The following is a 15,977-nucleotide window of genomic DNA, read 5'->3' on the forward strand; positions in this document are numbered from 1 at the left end:
CCCGGACTAAGTTGGATAGAACTCGCCAAATGCACATTGGTGACAGTCTCACTGCAACCACCTGCCAGCTTATCATCACAATGGGATAGGTTGCAAAAGCCACCAGCCCTGACAAGGGAATATTTAGTCACCACCAGTTATCTAGCTGTGTATTAGTTGCAATTTGCTACAATTGTTCCTGCTCAATGTAACCTTTGACTACTTTTTCTTCCTTCACAATCTTCAGATGAATGTCTAAGTCAGATCAAGCTTTATATGGCCGGATTGTGTTGGATCAAAGCTGCCAATGCCCCAAGGATGTTATGTGATTGTAGTGCAGTGCCTTAATATCTCAATGTGGTTGCCAACTTGCAATGCCAGACTGGATTGCCAAGTTCCACTAAGTGCACAATTTGGATAACAGATGGCACTATCCTATCATCCTTTTCAATATCTATGATTTATGATCACAAGATATAAGGCAAGGGAGTTACTTTATTCCTCACAAACTCTAGATAAATGCCAGTGCTGGATACAGTCTTCAAAGACCAGACTGTTTCTGATCAAGCTGCCTTTTGTCCAAAGCTGCAGAGCAATGACAACATGGTGCTATCCCTCAGCTGGTTATGTTCAATGATCTCAGCTTGAGCAGAGTTTAGCTGCAGATCAGTTATCTTGCAGGGCATGCTCACATGGATCAGTATTGCATAGGAGACCATTGTGCTATATCATGAGAACTTATTATTATTTAACAACAGGGTTTCAGGTATTTTGTCATTTCAGGTCATTTGGAGGCCAGTGTTGTAATCACTTCAATGTGCTAGCTTGGTCTCAATAGTCACAAGATACTTATATTAGGTATTACTTATATTTACTACATAACAACATGAAAACTATGAAGAGACTGTATTTGAATCTGCCGCCTGTTTGGCCGCAAGGCGCTTGAGTCGGATTTTCGATAAGGCACTGTTGGTGCTGACTGATCGCTTGGCAGCAGAGGAAGTAGGAAAAACTTGACTGGGTACATAGCAATATATGAACTTCAACGAAATGGTAAAGAGAGATAGCCATACCGATTCCACCATGTCAGTAGCTCCTCAACCTCCTTCGATTCATCAGGGTCCTCAAAAAGATCAAGAAGGCTATGGTAAAAGGTCTCCGAGTCCATAGTAGTGTCAGTCCGTGAGAACACTGAAGAGGAGCTTATAGCGAATCGAACCTTGAATTGCATGTATATTAAAACACTTCCGGATCACGTAGCTTTTGGTTCTTTGTCGACTGAGCTTGGGGACGTGAAGATGTGTTTGTAGGCCTGGTGTCAAAAATATAGTGAAGAACTACGGAGAAATGTTTCCACTCACGCATACCAGTAAGCGGCTCCTAAGAAGCCCACACCACGGGTCTTCTGTGTCATATGTATGGTGGGCGAACAAAAAAATTGGCCATTGATCTCTGCACACCGACAATTCACTGCTTCGGAGGTTCTCCCTCGTTCTATTTGGAGTTTTCAGCACTGCAGACACTGGAAAGTGAGAACATACTGTGTATCATTCCGGTCCAATCCAGCGGGACATAGCAGTGATCCGGTAAGCTCGTGGTTGAATCTGCTGTAACGAGACAACAATTGCTGGATACTACACGAAGTAAGTAATCAGCAATATCAAAATGTTGTGGTCTTGCGCGGCCTAGTCTGCTATACTTGTAGACAAGTGCGTTCGACCCGAGGGGTTAGCTATCTGGTATTAGTCTGTAAACGGTGGAATGTCAAATGATCAAAAGTCCGAGCGTGGGAAACAAAGTCCGAAGGTATAACCACGAGTCCGACGCCAAAGCGTCGGGTCCGATGTTTTCGGGTTAGCGGACTAGCGGGTTTCGGGTGCGTCTTCAGCGGATTACGGAGAATGGCGATAGCGAGTGTCGGGAAAGCGAGCGGTATGCGGAATATCGATAATGACTGGTGTTTTCGGATAGAAAGAGTGGTAATATTTGCAATGTCAACTAAGAACTACGAAATATTGGGTTTGACTGCAAAGTGTCGGAGAACGGCTCTCCTCTACTTGGATGATGAATAATGCTCGAGGTCAGTCCAATATATATGTAAGTATGTAGAAATGCGGAACCCGTAGGCGAAGGTAGCGGCGGAGTATTTCGGATCCGAAGTACATGTAAATAAACATGAGGCACTGCGGACTATGGGAAAACATGTAATAGCGCTGGCTACGACGTGAGTAATGTGCGAAATAATGAACTACGCACCTAGTGGGGCTAGCAAGACAGGACGGGACACGGATAGGACAAGTGCGCGGGAAAATATCGGGTCCGATGCGCGGGAAACGTCGGGTCTGCCAGTCAAAGCGTCGGGTCCGATGTCAAAGCGTTGGATTGAACGGGAAGTGATTATCGTGGAACAGGCATTAGACATGAATTGTGAATCATCTGAATACGAGCCTAGCGTGAGCTCGAGTGCTACACTGCGATCGATTTTTGAGTTCCTGTGCAAAGGAGGCTGGATTGCTGCCCCTTTTGGAGCAATCCAATCAAGTATAGCAGACTTGAGCATTTTTGTATCGTCACCTCTTGCACCTGCAGCCCCTTTGCCTATCTGGTACTCGTCAGCATGAACTCTGGCCAAATAGAAAACAATGCACCAGCTCTCCAACGTGGAGAATTTCTTCCTCGGACCCATTTTGTAGGCACTCCAGAAGACTGGGATAAGAATCTAAGAGTTGTTCAAAAACGCGATGTTCTCATTGTTCTCTGCCAAGCATGTCAGTCAACGGGCTACTAAATAGGATTTTTTGGTTTTCACTCAGCAGAAAAGTCCTCCATTTGTTCTAATCTGAGGATACCATTGGTGAGTAGAGAGGGGTAGTTACCCAGCGCAAATACTGTGCGACCAAAGTGACGCCTGTGGGATATGAGAGGATCAGACGTAGAGCTGGGCGACAAGGTGAGCCTACAAAACTGGTGCCAAGATTTAACAGCTTACATTTTTTTGCGAGGCCCCAATTGCAGGGCTGATGCAGCGCACTTGCTTGGAATGTTGGAAATGGTGTCTTTGGTGGTCATGCGAGCCGGCAAGGATTGAAAAGTGACCTAATCTGCATAGATACGGGGACCCAGCTTTTTATCTCCATCACTGTCCTGCGTGGGATTCCAGGTAAGGGGTGTACCTGATGGCTGCTAAGCACTAATCACTGGCCGTGACGCTGGCCGCTAAGCACTGGCCGCAATCTTGGCAGCCATGCAACCGGGACTGAGTACCCTTCCGTTCAATCAATAGCAATGAATAGAACAGTTATAAAAAAACACTGGAGAATTGCCAGAGGATAAAAGTTCCTGGCCAGACGGACATTACCATACATATTCACCACTACGTCCAACCCAAATATGTCACAAACCTTGAATCAGAGTCAGACCATCAGTCTGCCTGGATGTATTATGAGTTTGAATCTCCGGTGAGCCTGATGACTCACTTAACAGCAGGACGTGCTAATTCTGTTTTAGAATCGAGTTAGTGAACAAGGTCAATGAAAGAGGTGAACCTGCCAGTGTAAGGTGCTGTAGTATACCATCATCAATCAGTCTCAAAGCTGACCGTATATCAGCGAGACACATATTGACAAGAACAGGCCCTCAATGGAGAACAAAGATCTGCCCGAAGGCAACTGTGAGACCACTGAAGAATCCGTGGCGGAGCTCAAGGAACGACTGAGACTTGCAGAACTGAACTGCGTAAAATTGGGAGAGCTGTACCAAACATACAGACTGCATTGGCTAGAGGAGAATTATCGGGCAACGATCTTAGAGGAATACGCACCAAATGGAATCAGTACTATATCTCCTCGCCAGATAGCATGGGATGCCCCCTCTCCCTTCCCAAGTATGTCCAACGCGTGCTCCCCTAAGATAAACTGACTGACTTTCTTAGCTAATGTCGATGACCTTGAGAATCTAGGAGAAGACATACCATAGCATTGTCATATAATATTATGGTTGCTGTGCAGATGACATGCGTGACTTTCTGCGTGGGGAAATTCCGTCATTGTTAGATCTTGGAGTGAGGTGAAGGAGAAATACCAGTTGATTCGAAAAATGACATGCATAAGGCTAGTGAGAGGCGAAATGCTACAAGCGGACTTCAGTTGCATGTCAAATAAAGCCCTTACAACATTAGAAATGAGATTACGGACCACACAGAACAAGCACCATGGCACTGCCGTGGCTCATTCAGAAGTTCTTTGAAACGGATAGCCATATGATTGCCCTAGCATTAGTGCGGGAGTGGCAATATGTAGGTTTCAGTGGTTTGCTAGACAGCCTAGGAAATATCAGAACTGGACATTGAAAAAACAGAATAAACTGACGTCTTCTAGTAGCTGCCTTAGTGGCGGCGTGTTGAGTCATTTAGCGATTTCAGGGTGGACGATATAGTAAGGCTCAGAGTGTTGGATCGCAGGCACTTTGTGTTAGCATTTCCAGCTTCAATGCCTTGAATCACATTGCATTGCTCGAGCCACCGGGATTGCTTGGTGACAGAGGGTGTAGGAAAAACATGAGTGAACCAGCCTAAGCAACGTAGATGAGAGCGATAACAAAATGATAGAGTCAGCGACCCATAAGAGTAGGGCACCTCCAAGAGTTCAGGCCTCAGGCCTTCAGGAAATGGTAGCATGTCGCAGGCGAGTGTATCAGCTTGCGAAGTTGTCGTGCTGCGGCTGAACATTGAATCTGCGTGGTTCAATCACTTCCTTTTTGGGATAAGTAAGTTTCAAAAATCTCGTTCGATCATCATGCATCAATTACGACCGATTCCAAGGTTTGAACTTGATTTTTGAAATAATTCGGAATCAGCGTGAAAATCAGCAAAGGATGGTATTCTTCAATTCGAACCAATAGACAGGATTGTGAATTTAGCTAGTGTGATATCGTTAGATATTGGTACAGAGTGCTACTAGGTGTGTATTAGTACTAGTAACAGTTGCAGTAATGATGTACAATGTATTCTATCCCGTCTACTATTTGGGATTGTAAGTTGGAAATGGATCATGATCGGCACATAATGTGTGGCACTGAAGCCTGTGGGGTAGAACATAGCACTACTAGATTTGTGGTATGATGTGGGTATTGTTGCACCAGCCAAGCTTCATGGTGGTTCATAACGCTCATAGCTAGAGCATTTTTCAAGTATCGGTTCTCTAATCAAATAAAAACATGCACATTCTGTATCACTGAGTTCACACATCACGTCACACTTTTCGCCACACGAGTGAGACCACCGGCACAGAGGCGCGCAAATTGCCTGATGCGATGTGATGTTTGTGGCCACGGAGTAGTGGCCGCCTCGGGTCCTGAAGTCAGGTTCCGGGATGGCGACGCGTTACTAAATGCATACCCTATTTGCTACCCACAGCTCAAATTGCGTCTGTGAAACGTAAGATTATATTCAAATTACTTACAAGAAAAAACTTACACGGCAATCGCTTCCAACCTGAGGTGAATGTGCGATGCGAGTCATTGTCTAACGCGAATGTCAGTATATACGATCGGGAGGGGTCCAATTATACTTGCTGTGAATATTCCTTATTTGGTGTTCGTGATACAGATAGGCTGATAGTAATAATGTGTGATTGTATCATTGTATCCAACAATGCCAAATAGTGATAAACAATGATTCGATTGATGCGATGCACATGCTCACTGAATATTGAATGTCTAGTAACGTACATCGATGGGCCCATTGAACTACAGGGGTTTTCGATCAATTGATATACATGTCTTAAATAGAGTCTTTGAGTAGTGGAGTGGCTGGAGTCGTGATTGGTACCGGAAATGGTGTAAGAAGGTTTTTATTTGACTCATCACCGTTGATAGTTAGCCTTGTAAAAGACGAAATGGTTGGAAATCGATGCGGCAAGGGTCTAGAAGGCTGCTCTAATCAGTAAAAACGTGTATATACTCACATAAACCACGTTTCTATACTTGGAAGTGTCGTGATTGCAGCTTTTTCATTGTCGTTTGGAACCACGTAGCCTAGGCTAAGAACCAAGCTTCGTCCGAACTTCCATGATAGTAGTACTGACTGTCATATACATTAACTTTCTTGGGGCTCTGGCATACCTGATACTGTCGAGTGTGCGTGATCATAATCGAATCATTGCGCAATGTGTAAGTTTGTACGATGAGTAGATCAAACACATTTTCTCGGAGCATGAGTCAAGTATTCAAGTGTTGTGGACATATGTTTACACCTATCAATTTGTGTACTAGTAACTATTCTAGATATCATCATCGTTTGCCGTAGACATGGCTAGGACTGTTTCTCACTGGGATGTATCAGGTTTTTCAGGACTATGTGACGTTACATGAGTGTAACTATGTTTGCAGGCATATATAGAAGAACGACCCGATTCTAACATCACACATGGAATATACAAAAAATTCTGTTCAAATCACATCTACTCTACCAGTGTGCATTAAGACTTCGTGAAATGTGAGATATGCATCTCCACATGGTGGCTAGGAGCCAGGAATGAAAATTGCACGTAGGGAACTGGGAAATCCAGGGCGATATCATTGATCTGTATGGGTAAAATATCGGCCAAGGTCTTTACCCGCTTCACTCCCTGTATCGTGGTTACTTTTGGGACTCCATTCTTGGTATCCATACCGAAGACATTTACTTCCCTGAGCGCATACAGACAATGAGCAAGATCGAAATTTGTGCGAAGGACACTGACCGTAAGGAAGGTAGCTCTTTGATCGCTTGGGAGAAGGGGAGGAATTGCTCTGGGCATAGATACATCCCATTGCAAGCAGCCATGACCCTGGGATGTAGCTGGGGCGCTTTCAGGTACTGCGCCTGCACATGTAACTTGTGAGTAAAGGCCTGGTAAATCTGATAGAGGCACGAGTTCCTTCATTGCTCTGCTAGGATGGAGAAAAGGCTCACTAGTATGACGAGTGAACATACAGTACTGCATCGTAGATTTCCATTCCAGTCTTGAATGTCCCCAGGAAATAAATCCGCCATCCGTCCTTGAACCTCAGCAAGTTCAGAGATAGGTCGCATCAATGCGGCCCACATGACTTCCCTAAAAGCTTGAGTTGTAACAACATCACTGATTCCTTGTTGAACCTGATAGAAGAAAGTCTTAACCATCGATTGTGGAGTTTCTCGTCTCTCACCCATTGCAAATTGTCTGAGTTGAGGAGAGCAACCAAATCAAGTATCTTCTGGTCCCTATGTTCGTCGCTGACGACAAACCCAGTCAATGAACAGGCACTACCTCTTGCTACCTTCCGCAGCTCGGAAGTAAATTCTATGTGTGCGTCCTTGAACTGTGCCTATTTTAGAGCGAGTAAGGGTAACATATCAGAACGAACGTACTTTGTTCCTTAAATATGACCAGCCCACATCGCTTTCGATTCCAGCAGTGTTTTGAACCTTCACTGACCATTCCGTTAGCTACTGGCATTCAGAATTAGAGCTGGATACTTACACGGTTGTTTGTGTAGCGCTTCAAACATTGTATTATAATAAAGGACTGCTCGGATGAAACAGGTGGTTATCAATTGCCTTGAAAATGCGTGCTGCATATTGAACGGGTTTTCTGGAATACCGACTAGTAATTGTCCAGAATAAAGACATTTTCCCAGCTGAAACGGCTTGCTCCAAGCTGAATTTGTCAATGAAACTTTGAGCGAATCTTTTTGAGACTTGTCGAGAGTATCCAGCCTAGATTCCATTGCCCAAGAGAGCTCAGGGTGGAAGGATGGCACCTGACCAGTGAACTGATAATCATCAAGGACACTCGGGAGGATGATGTCCTCTTCCTCGACAGTGGTGGCACCATATAGAGATGCTGTGACACCTCGTCCTGTAGATTCGTAACCATCATCCAGGGACAGGTATGGAGACGTCACTGGTGCCAGACAGAGCAGTTGCGGAGGTAGCTCAAACGTGATGACGGGGGGTGGTGCAGGAGGCGGAAACCCTAATGGAAATGTAGCTTCGTGAAACGGGATATTATGAGTTTTCTGGAGCACTTCAAGCTATGTATGCGGTGTGATCTGTCTGGCGATGTGCTATTGATGGGAGCACTCACTGACCAGACGGGAGAAGCCTCCCTTTTAATTATATTGCCCTTACAAAACAGGCTGCTGATATTCCTGAGAAAGGTCGAACCGCCCTCCTAATATGACCATCGCGTCAAAATTTAGCATAGTGGCACGATAGAGCTCTCACCCATATCTCATAGATATCATATAATTTGTCGCCACCGGGTGCCAGGTAGCCTATATGATTCATGATGGCGTGGGATGCATCTGCAAGACGGATGTGCTCTTGAGGCCACTGTAAACAAGTACAATGAGATGAAATAATTCAAATTGATAATGATAGCCTCACATAAATTGGCGATAGTTGCCCTTCGTGCGCGGTATACCCCAGAAAGAGAAGATTGGAGGAACCGTGGAAAGGCTAAAACCAAGTCAATTAAGAAGTTACTTATCAGTTATAACAAACCTCATCAATCTGCATGGCTGTCAGTGGTGATGCGGATATCCAGTGTGAATTGTACTTACATTGTTGAACAATAATTGTGCAACTTCGCCCGTGGCTGGTACGAAGATGAAGATCGGAGGGTAAAGAAATCCTGGTAATACTATCTGTTGCATCTTGTGAGAGGCAGGAGGGCCGGAAGATGAAAGAAACAGCATCAAACCAGACTTATATATATATGGGCGTGCCCATTCGCCGCTTTTTCAATCGCAGCAATGAATTATGGGGACTGAGCAAAAACGACCACGAGTCAGGGCACACCAGGGGTTTGGAAAGAGGTAAATAACTGTCAGGCTACACCAGAGATTGGTATAGCGAAAAGCAGGTTTGATGGCGAGTTAGGGCACGCCAGGGATCACCATGCGGCAAAGAACCCATCAGCCAGATGTGTCAGGCTACGCCAGGAATTGCAATACCGGCAAAGAGCCCGACAGCCAAATGTGTCAGGCTACAACAGAGATTGGCGAGGCATGGAGTGAAAGCCTAGCAATGGCCAGTCAATCATTGGCAATACAGCAAAGAGCTGCCAGGAAGAAGTGTCAGGCTACCAAATAAGTGCAGCAAATATTATTAATCTTCATAATCAAAAGTATGGCATGTCGTAAACATGTCGTCCAGCGCCTGAACGAGCGACTCTGTGCTAGCATTAAGTCCCTGATCAAAGAAATCAGGATCCTCCACACCAACATAATCCTCATCTTCGTCCTCTTCGTCGTTGTCATCGTCATTGTCATCATCATCATCATCATCGTCATCATTAGGAGGTTGTGGGAGTGTCCTTTTCCCGAGGCTTCTCCCAATTTCCAAATGTTCATTTTCTGTCCGCACTGTCTGTGTATTAAGGCGGGGTGTCAAACAGGGGTCTTCTAGAATATTTGCCTGATGAGAATAAATGTGGCCCACCCCAAGGCCATAGTGATAGCGCATAATGGTGTCACGATCAACAAAGCTGAGGTCATAGTATTAGTCGTCATCATCATGGGGTGTAGGTCCATTTACCTGTTGACATAGTACTCATGCCAGTCGTGTTTGTCTCCTGCGAGAGTGGAAATCCCACATTCACCCGAGTTGCGCTGGCCTTGAGAAAAGGCAGGTATGATATGACATGCCCTGAGCACGACGCTTGGGTCCACGAAGCTGAAGGCATTCTGATTTCCCAGAGGCTGGAAATGAACGCGCCCCAAAGTATGTGTGCTCCATGCGTGAGTCTGCACGGATTCATACCAGCGAACGAAGAGAAATTCTATTCAGTGAGACTCGTATACGTTTGCGGCACGCACAACGTTAACATGGTGTATGCCAATGACTTTGGCATAGCGATAGTGGCCACCGTGACTATCATCGTCTTGAAGTAACATAATGTTGCAATGTGGAGTCTTCGGGTTTACAATGTCTTGAGCCTGTCGAACATCATAGGCAGTGTAGTTGAATTTGGCAAGGTTGTGGTGATAAATACGATTACGCTTGAAGAAAATTGAATTGTGCTGGTCTGGACAAGCTGGTCTCTCCCCAGGTGATTCGACGGTTTTCGGCTCGAGGCGATTGAGAATGTGTTCTTTTAATCGAGGTAGGAAACCCTGCGTGACAGCATCTCAGGATGATGACAGCTAAACCACAGAAGTTGCTTACCTTCATAGCAGGATCTCCTGCATGGTTACGGAGGTACTGACCAAACTCGTCATATAACCTTTCACTCTGACCGATGTGATGATGTAGTTTGGGGTCGCTCGCTATTTCGTGTACATCTGTACGAGGGACTCCTTGTTGTTGCCGTTGCTTGATGCGACGCAAGCACATCTCACAGCGCTCAATCCGAGTCAGTTGATGAACAAATGTGTTTCAATCAGTGCGACGGTATCTGCCTTTAGGGGTACAATGCTCCAACTCTCCCTGATAAAAATTTAGTCGGTGAATGGAGGGACAGCGGGTTGGGACTTACTGGTTCAGTACTATACAAATCTGTTGTGCCAAAGTAACAGATGGAGGCCACGTAGTCTACTAGTCTCCAAGGATGTGGAACTTGTAAGTCTGGATGTTGAATGACTTTTTCTTCCGCGGTTGCTTCGGCCCAGGTACATTCTGTGACTGTTCTAGACTTGCTGTTTCCTTACGTTTGGTGTTAGAACCCTGGGAAGCTCGCTCGGGACCACATGGATTGCTAGTCCCTGCCCGTTTGGCTGCTTCCTTTGCCTGCCTGCAAGATCATGCACCAACTTCACGATCGAGCTCCTGGGTTTGATATGAGAGGCACACTTTTTGCTTAAATTGACGAAATCGTTCGCCAAGCTCAGTTGTTTGCTGTTCAAGAATGTCTAAGGTCAGGTCAGAATGTAGGCGAAGCTTCGCAAGTCCATGCCAGTGTGACATGGTAAAAAGGAGATCAATAATAATGTTGTTGTGAGCATCGGGGAAAAGGCCATCGAAAACTGGGATAGAACACTCAGACAAAATTAGCACATGAAGACGTATGAGAACCGTTCAGAGTACGTACTTGTAGAAGATCCTCGAAATTCCATGCAGCCATGTTCGACATCTCGGACACATTTGAACAGAACTGCCTAATTGTCGCTGGTCCAAACGGAGGGACCTGCCTATACCTGTAGAAGTCAAGCATTAGTTCACTAAGTCATTACTGGGATATTTGGCTACCTCCTGTCAAGTTCATGGACCAGATCCTTATCCAAGGCGGTAAGAATTCTGAGTAAATGAATTAAAAGCATATGCCACACTCCAAGCTCGACCTCGTGCAAGAGATCGACAACAAGCACAATAAAGATGTTAAGTCCAAATGGACCAAGACAGTCTGAAAACGTGTTCTAATGATAGGTCAGTAAAGGCGAGACGACAAATTGATGGTCTTTCTCACAGAGGTCGGTACCCACGATTCAGGCTTGAGAATTGACTCAACTGCTGTGCTATCTACACCGAAATTCTTCCCGTAGATAAGGTTTCATGCTGTGGTAACCAACCGACTCCTCGACTTATCAGTATGCGCAAGAGTCCTACGCTGTTGCCTATCGCGATCCATGCACAGGTGATGAAGCCTGTTTGTGGGTATGAGACATCGCGAACATGGACAACCTCCTAGCTGCCGGATAGTAGCAACCAGGACCCTGGTTAAGGTGAGTTTATGTATCTTACAAACAAGCATTGACAACTCACTTTTCGGGATAGTCTGCAGAATAGGTAAATACCCGCAGGTAAAATCTACGTTTGACCCCGTCACAACAGAGAATTATGATGCCATGTTCGTAGGCCTCTAAAAACTCATCATAGAGCAAAACTCTCCATTGAGCTTGGAACAAGTCACAGTGGCAATGTGTGGTGCATTCATGGCCAATGCCCTTGCCTTCGGTGTAAGTCCCTGTGAAATCCTTGAATAAATCTGGAAGCTGCCAAAGCTGTGAGTTTAAACACAGAGGAGGAATGGCCATCATACCTTTTGAAAATAGGCAACATGATTGGCCAGGTGACAAGATGGTCTACAATGACAATATTTTGACTTGTTACCAAAATACATATATACTGGCCATAGCCTCACGTTACCGAACGTTGTCAGCTGTGTGGCATCCGACCAGAACATGAGTGCTGCAACCACACAGGGTAAGTCACATCCTGCCTCTCCAGGAGCTGCCTGGAGTTCACAATGTGCATCCATGAATGCTGGTGAAGTATACAATTCACCCTGAATGTTCACTTCATGGGGTAGATGGGGGGGGGCTCCATCGCAGCTGGTAAGGCTCATAGTGAAGATGTTCATCGTCATGGGCATTGGCGAGTTTCTCCCGAATAACTGATACGAGAGGTCGATGATAAAGTTGAGCTGCATCATAAAGTCGAGTGTCTGGCTGAGCTGTAGTCTGAGAGAAAGGTACTTGGATGTTTACTTCTGTCTTGCGCCAACCTGCATCATCATCCTCCCATTCATATCCTTCCTCGTCATTATCGCTTGCGCCTAATTGCGAATTGATCTTGTCCCAGTGCGTGTGTCGCACATCGTCTGGATCAAAATCTGGTCGTCCGACGATATTAAGCAGTTCCTTAAAGCTCTCCTGCAACTTTTGTACGCCACTGTTCCAGTACCAATGGCCGACATTTGATTAGGATATGGGTAAAATGAGTCACGAGGTTTGGCATGGCTATCCAATTCTACTGGAACCACAGAGGGGATAGAGTTGATATCTTGGAATGTTACAGCCTCTTCCAGGTCATGGGATGGGGGAATCGAAGAAAAGAACTGGCGCACGAGTCCAAAAACATTCCTTGCCGTACGGAAAGGAGCAGGACACAATAATGTACAATCAGTGGTAGGCATGTCAATGGATTTTGCGGGTGGGGCAGACTCCAGGTGTTGGGCAGTATGGCTCGGAACACTTGGGGGAGGCTGTAGGAGGATATCCTCATACTGTCTATACTGCTGTGGCATGCAAATGCCAGTACATTTGGTTCTGCGCTGGGCCAGGGATAAGCCTTTATCTATTTCCACAGACGCTGTGCCAAGATTGGCATTGGATACTGGAATGGGTAAATTGCCTTGTAAATGTTACAAGTAACATCGGTCATGTGGCCCCCCTATCATTTTCCCTTCATCCTCGCCCTTACCATCTACCGGCTCGTCCTCCTCTACCGGATATCTGTTGACCGGATCCTCGGGACCATTCCTGTCCCTCGTCTCCACCCCATCATCCACCTTATCTCTGATAACGCACCAATGTGCGCACGTGCCTTGGCACCTTGACTCGTCTAGACTCATGCCACCAATGTGGCTTCCTCTTCTCGTCTCCCTTGACTCGCACCTGCTGTGCATTATAACTCTACCATTGGCTCAGTCCAACGTTCATCGGTCTCATTCTGCATTCGACCTCTCATCACTAATCAGGCTGTGTTGCCAACGTACCTATACCCTTTCTGTTTCCCCTTTACCCTTACCTACAGTACGGTAACCCAGCCTTCAACCCTCTCCACTTAGTATAAGTAGTCGGTCATCTTGTATTAGAGTCCCTAACTTGAATCTACTCAATCTTCCCTCGAAACTACTTCCTTCAAGAGCCTCTCAGCTCTTGTCTCTAGTACGACTTTCTTAGGTGCTCGTTGCATCTAAGTCTACCTTGATCGACGGTCATCGTTAGAACAAGACTGTTCTTCCGTTGACTTCAGTGACTTCACAGACAGCCGTCTTAGAAGTCACGTGACACGCGCGTCTGTGATATCTGCCAACTCAACGTCGCCAGTCTCACTCGCTACACCGGACCCTTCCGGTTACGTCACGAACATTAGCGGACGACGCCCCTCTTAGGGCTCCACATAACAGATCTATTTGAGTGTGTAACAGTAAAGGAGAACTTGCACATGGCAAATCATGGGGGGGGTGCGCTACTGACTCTGGATAAGTGCTGGAAGACTCTTCGCTGAATGGCTCGTAGACCTGGTCAGAAGACACGAATGAGGCTTGCAGGCAGTGGAATTGCATACTCGAAAATGCCATGCTAGTAGGTGCATTCTTGGCATCCAGCCGGGGCCATTTTGCAGCTCCTAGGAAGTCTTTTGCTTTCGATAAAGCAGAAAATAAACATTTTTTGCCTTTCACACACAATTGTTGATGCCTGGTGTAGGCGCTTTCTTGAGTAAACTCATGCGTGCAAGTGCATTTGAAACACCTTCTGGATGAATCGGCCAGATCCATGAGGAGCTACCAAGACGAGAGACAAAATTGAGCCCAGCAGTAAAAATCGAATCGAATGACTCACCAATTTCATCCATAACATAATAGACCTAGGCACTAGATTGCCAGTGCAATTATCCGGATCGCCACCATGGCCATATTAGCATAGGCCGGAATCCTGGCAGCATAGATTAAGGCTGGTGTACTTGATGGCAAAAGCGGAAACAGCCATGATATTCCATAAAGAGGCGAGTCCTTGCTACACCGACTGACCCAATGGAAGCCCCATCTTCACCTTCTTCTTCTATCATCACTGCCCCGCCCAACTATCATGAAAGTGCTTGCAGGCTCGCCAAGCTCATTACAGAGGCCAAGACTTGCCACTTCGCCATCCTACATTATGACAGTACGTCAAAATCGATGCTTGAATGGTGCTGGTGAGACGCCATTTGAATCACGTACCACTTCTGAGCGTTGACATAACCCGAAAATGCAGGCCCAACGATGACGAGGGCAAGAAAGTTTTACTGTCAAACTTCGAGAAGTACTGTACAGAACGTAAGTTTCAATACCCGTGCTGCCTATGTGCCGAAGAAGGTGGTATAGGGGAATACACAGAGGCAGCAGTGTACCCATGGAGGGATAAGGCTACCAATAAGATTTGTTGGAATGTAAGATGCGCATCTGATCAATGTGGATATCGAAGTCAGCATTCTTCATTTTTGAGAAGATCACAAACTAACCATCACCTAGTTAAAATTGACGCTTACTATCACCGATCGTCTGTAGGGACCTGCCAGTACCCTCATCAAGGTATGGAGTTACTGCGCTACAGCATCATGACCTTATTGAGAGATAATTCAGAAGAGCACAAAGAACTGCGTTTGATTCACCTCGAATGGACCTACCCGGAACAAACAGAATTGATGAAGAAGCTTGAGTCTGCTGTTGGTGACGGAATTACAATGAATGAGTTCCGCATTCTTTTTAGATGCTGCAAGCACTGTATGCAAGTGGGAACAAGGCTGACAATGAGGCATCATATCCGGATCTGTTCAGGAGGAGTGCAAAAGCGACGACCTCGGTAGGAGTCAGGATAAGGGTTTATTATTGTCGGTACTGATGAAACTAGGTCGACACAGAAATTCCCTGACATGATGTAAGGTGTGGGGCCGGACCCAGTGTCAGTCAGGGATCAGGTGGAGCTGCGCAAGAGGGTGGGCCAGCATCATGGATCATGTCAGATGGAGGCTCTTGTACTTAGCTAAAATTGCACTAATGTCATTTACACTGGAAATTTTCTCTACCATGCCTTTGCAATTGGCTACGGGTTGACATGAGCGATGATTGATGAGTATTGAACGTTCTGAAGTTTGAACATGAATGCAGCAGTAAACACAGCCCATTTGCATCTGTCAGAAATTCAATTATAGCGGAGCATATATCATTCCTGGCCAGCCGGTACCCATGAGATTTTTTCTACACCCAAAAATAATTGATTATCCCTCCTTCTGCCCTGGTAGCCAGGAATAAGAATTTCCGATGCAATTCGCCAGCTAGACGCTCTAAAAGTGTATCCCTCGACATGGACAGAATCGAAAGCAGTCGGTTTCCCAGTGGTAGATACAACTAATACTTTATTTTCGGCTGAACTTAACCTTAGGCTCTATTTTGACATAAATGTTATGTCTTGGAGAATCGTACAGTGTATGTCACTCAAAAGCGGCAACTACCGACATCAAAACTTGTAATTCTATCTACACCTTCGGAAAT

At 45.7% G+C, this 15,977-nt stretch overlaps 4 protein-coding genes across 4 annotated transcripts; 1 reads left to right on the top strand and 3 right to left on the bottom strand.

Moving 5' to 3' along the window:
• Positions 1-872: 872 nt before the first annotated feature.
• Positions 873-3,048, bottom strand: HD556DRAFT_1429012 (uncharacterized protein; the record flags this gene model as incomplete). The annotated part of the gene is made up of 8 exons (XM_041304773.1): positions 873-996; positions 1,053-1,198; positions 1,341-1,473; positions 1,521-1,606; positions 2,450-2,577; positions 2,621-2,685; positions 2,789-2,917; positions 2,969-3,048. The coding sequence occupies 8 exons, from the start codon at positions 3,046-3,048 to the stop codon at positions 873-875; spliced, it is 891 nt and encodes a 296-aa protein (XP_041166440.1).
• A 321-nt stretch (positions 3,049-3,369) lies between these two features.
• HD556DRAFT_1303389 (uncharacterized protein) lies at positions 3,370-4,048 on the top strand (the record flags this gene model as incomplete). Its single annotated transcript, XM_041299594.1, has 4 exons — positions 3,370-3,437; positions 3,487-3,537; positions 3,588-3,862; positions 3,987-4,048. 4 exons carry the CDS (start codon positions 3,370-3,372, stop codon positions 4,046-4,048), a joined length of 456 nt encoding a protein of 151 aa, XP_041166441.1.
• Positions 4,049-6,455: 2,407 nt separating this feature from the next.
• Positions 6,456-7,171, bottom strand: HD556DRAFT_1303390 (uncharacterized protein; the record flags this gene model as incomplete). The annotated part of the gene is made up of 3 exons (XM_041299595.1): positions 6,456-6,666; positions 6,720-6,841; positions 6,953-7,171. 3 exons carry the CDS (start codon positions 7,169-7,171, stop codon positions 6,456-6,458), a joined length of 552 nt encoding a protein of 183 aa, XP_041166442.1.
• Positions 7,172-12,240: 5,069 nt separating this feature from the next.
• Positions 12,241-14,302, bottom strand: HD556DRAFT_1436995 (uncharacterized protein; the record flags this gene model as incomplete). Its single annotated transcript, XM_041305632.1, has 5 exons — positions 12,241-12,554; positions 12,626-13,075; positions 13,145-13,239; positions 13,924-14,089; positions 14,134-14,302. 5 exons carry the CDS (start codon positions 14,300-14,302, stop codon positions 12,241-12,243), a joined length of 1,194 nt encoding a protein of 397 aa, XP_041166443.1.
• Positions 14,303-15,977: the final 1,675 nt, after the last annotated feature.

This window comes from Suillus plorans, assembly GCF_016647745.1.
Source record: "Suillus plorans strain S12 chromosome Unknown HD556scaffold_3, whole genome shotgun sequence".
Classification (NCBI taxonomy): Eukaryota; Fungi; Basidiomycota; class Agaricomycetes; order Boletales; family Suillaceae; genus Suillus; species Suillus plorans.